The sequence below is a fragment of the Diospyros lotus genome, chromosome 5 (genome assembly GCF_014633365.1).
Source record: "Diospyros lotus cultivar Yz01 chromosome 5, ASM1463336v1, whole genome shotgun sequence".
Lineage (NCBI taxonomy): Eukaryota > Viridiplantae > Streptophyta > Magnoliopsida > Ericales > Ebenaceae > Diospyros > Diospyros lotus.
This window is the reverse complement of record NC_068342.1, coordinates 25,194,526-25,197,408: the sequence shown is the minus strand read 5'-3', so window position 1 is coordinate 25,197,408 and position 2,883 is coordinate 25,194,526. Positions and strand designations below refer to the sequence as shown.

Genomic DNA, 2,883 nt, shown 5'->3' with positions numbered 1-2,883 from the left:
CACTTATCCTCATATTTTATTCTTAAAAAATTAATATTTATAGTTAAAATAATTTGACAACAATTTTATAATAAACGAATTTGACAAAAATGAAAGTAGAAAGCTAAAAAAACAAAATTAATAATAATTCCAATATGTTTAGGAATAAAAAAATATCATCTTGGTTTGTCGATGGGGAGGCAGAGATGCCAAAACTAGTTAGGTTTTAAGTTTGTGAGAATACATTTGATTAGAGACTTATAATTTATAATTAGATGAAATAATATATATATGTATATATAAGTAAGGAACCCTCTCACTACTCTACCTGTATGCGAAGAACATTTTAAATATCTTACCTGTGTTCTCTTTATGGTTATCTGTTGATTCCCAAATTCCTAGTGTCAGATTATAGTATTAGCGAGTACCACTTAGTAAATTCGTAGTTGACATACCCTGAAGGGAGGATCCAATTCCTTACGAGAGATCCGGCCCCGCGTCGCCCCCCAAGACGGAGGAATTAGGCCCAGCCCAAATGCACTGTCTCCTTATTGAATCCCAGCCCACGTGTGACGAACAACCGCTAGCAAGGATGGCTCAATTAAATCGGCCCAACCCGAAAACGGGCGCTAACAAAATGCATTCATTCTTCCTCAAATGAACAGAGCACAGACGTGAAATTGATATAGATTCTGTCCACTAAGATGCTGTCTGGAGCTTCAATTTCACAAAAAATTGAAAGATGCGATGCCCAACAGCAGCGTAAAGGAGTCCCTCCACTCCACTCCACTCCATTCCACTCACCCGCCTCTTTTCTTCTAATCGAATACTTTCTTTAATTTTCACAGCTATACCTATGTCCACGGAAAATCCTTTTTTCTTCTGCAAGCACTTTGCCGCAGCTTTCTATCTATAAGAAAAAACACCAGAGGAACATGGAATCCCAACAAAAAGCATGAGTAACTGTTAGCATAATTTTCTCTGTCTTTCACTCGATCTCAGAATGTATGAAATTATCAACCAAAATATTTCTCAATTAGCCGCGTAATAAAGAGCCACAAGGATCTGGGCACGGACGCCCGTATACCCAATTCAAAAGCCAACCCAGATTGAAGAAGATGAAGAAGAATTGAACAAGATAAGGAATTGTTTTTCCTTCGTACCAGCAACCATCAGATGTTACTACAGATTTATTATATAGGACTTACAGACAAAACCTTTTCACTGCAAAAACATAATAATTAGCAAACTTTAACTAATGGGGAAATTAAAGCGAAGGAAATAAAGCAGAGTGGGGAGATCACAGTAGAAACAAATTATAAGCATTTGATCATGTATCGACATCGCAAACTGGAGATGAAACGAAAGGAACTTGGCCCACATATCCCTTGGTCAAGCGCAGCAACATATCGCACGTCACATCAACTCCGTAACGCCGAGTGGTTATGCCCGCGGCCTTCCACCGCAGCTTCCCCAACAACACAAGCCTCAACGCCACCACGCCGTACGACTGGTCAGCCCCGAGCCCATACGAGAGCTCGGACGACACCGGCACGCCCCGCCCGCTGCCGAGTATGGGGGCCAGCTGCACAGTGCTGTGCTTGTCGTGAAACAAAGGCGGCAGCATCGCCGGCTGAGTGATCATCTGGTTGTGGTAAGTCACGAAAGCCGAAAGATGATCATAGTATATGGAGACGCGCTTGTTTGGGTTCCGGGTCAGGAGGCTGAACTGCATGGTGGTGACGATGACGGGAGGGGAGGAGGTGTTGAGGACGAAGACAGCGACGCCGACCACCGCGAAGCGGGGGTTCTCGGGGCGGTAGACTAACCAGAGGACAAGAACAGTGATACCGGCTAAGAGAAGGAGGATCAGAATAATTCCACAGAGGGCTCTCATAGGGGCCATAGGGCGACCACCTGTTGGCCTCCGGCGGCGGCCAAATCGGCGGTACCAGGGCCTGTGATGGTAGTGAACTTCTTCCTCCACTGTTGTCATCTTGACCGGTGGCGGTGGATCAATCACTTCTTCTTTCTTCACTTCTGCCATCAGTCAGTGAATATGAGAGAGGGAGAGAGACAGAGAGAGAGAGAGAGAGGCGATCGTGGCGAGAGAACAGAAAAATGACGAAGCCGTAGGACAGGTGGCGCAAAAGAGCAAGGGAGGGGAATAGCTGGCAACTGCTATTTTTATTTTATTTTTTCTGTTTATGCCTTTATTATTTATTAGTGTTGGCATTACGATATTATTGTTATAAATTTCGACTATTATAAATCTTTCATGGTTGTAATTTTTTAATCAGTTTAATGACTTTTAAGAATTTTTTTATTATTAAGTGTCATGATGACATAAAATAAATTTATTATTATTAAAATATAATAAAAAAATTTCAAAGTCTAACCAGACTTAAAACATAGGCCAAAGCCTATGCGCAAGACCCAAAAATGGAGGCAAATAAAGTTGCCCGGCCAAAAGAATTTTAGGTATGTTCTTTTTGTTTTTTAATTTTTAGTTTTGAGTTTTGAATTTATTTTTAATTTTTTATTTTGATAGTCTATTTTTAAAAAATTAAAAATAAGTTCTTTTTGTTATTTTGAAAATTTATTTCTTAAAACAGAAAATTAGAAAACGCGTTTCTTTTAAAATTTTGAAAATATTTTTTTAATAATATTTTATTCAATAAATTTGATTATTTAGTAAATTATAATTATTTAATATTAATATATTATTAAAAAATATATACATTTTAAAATTAATGAATTTTGTAATATTTTTTTCATTATAATAATAAAATATCAATAAATAAATAAATAAATATGTTTTGAGTTTAGAGTTTGTCTTGAATAAAAACTATAACGCTTCGTTTTTCGAGCACGCTATAACTTAAGATAATTTTGGGATAATAA

The 2,883-nt window shown here is 38.0% G+C and overlaps 1 protein-coding gene across 1 annotated transcript; it reads right to left on the bottom strand.

Moving 5' to 3' along the window:
- Positions 1-1,106: 1,106 nt before the first annotated feature.
- LOC127802340 (NDR1/HIN1-like protein 12) lies at positions 1,107-2,079 on the bottom strand. Its single transcript, XM_052338090.1, has one exon. The coding sequence runs from the start codon at positions 2,024-2,026 to the stop codon at positions 1,310-1,312; it is 717 nt and encodes a 238-aa protein (XP_052194050.1). The 5' UTR covers positions 2,027-2,079; the 3' UTR covers positions 1,107-1,309.
- Positions 2,080-2,883: the final 804 nt, after the last annotated feature.

Excerpts from the sequence above, each read along its gene's own strand:
- LOC127802340 (XM_052338090.1), bottom strand. The coding sequence starts at position 2,026 with ATGGCAGAAGTGAAGAAAGAAGAAGTGATTGATCCACCGCCACCGGTC.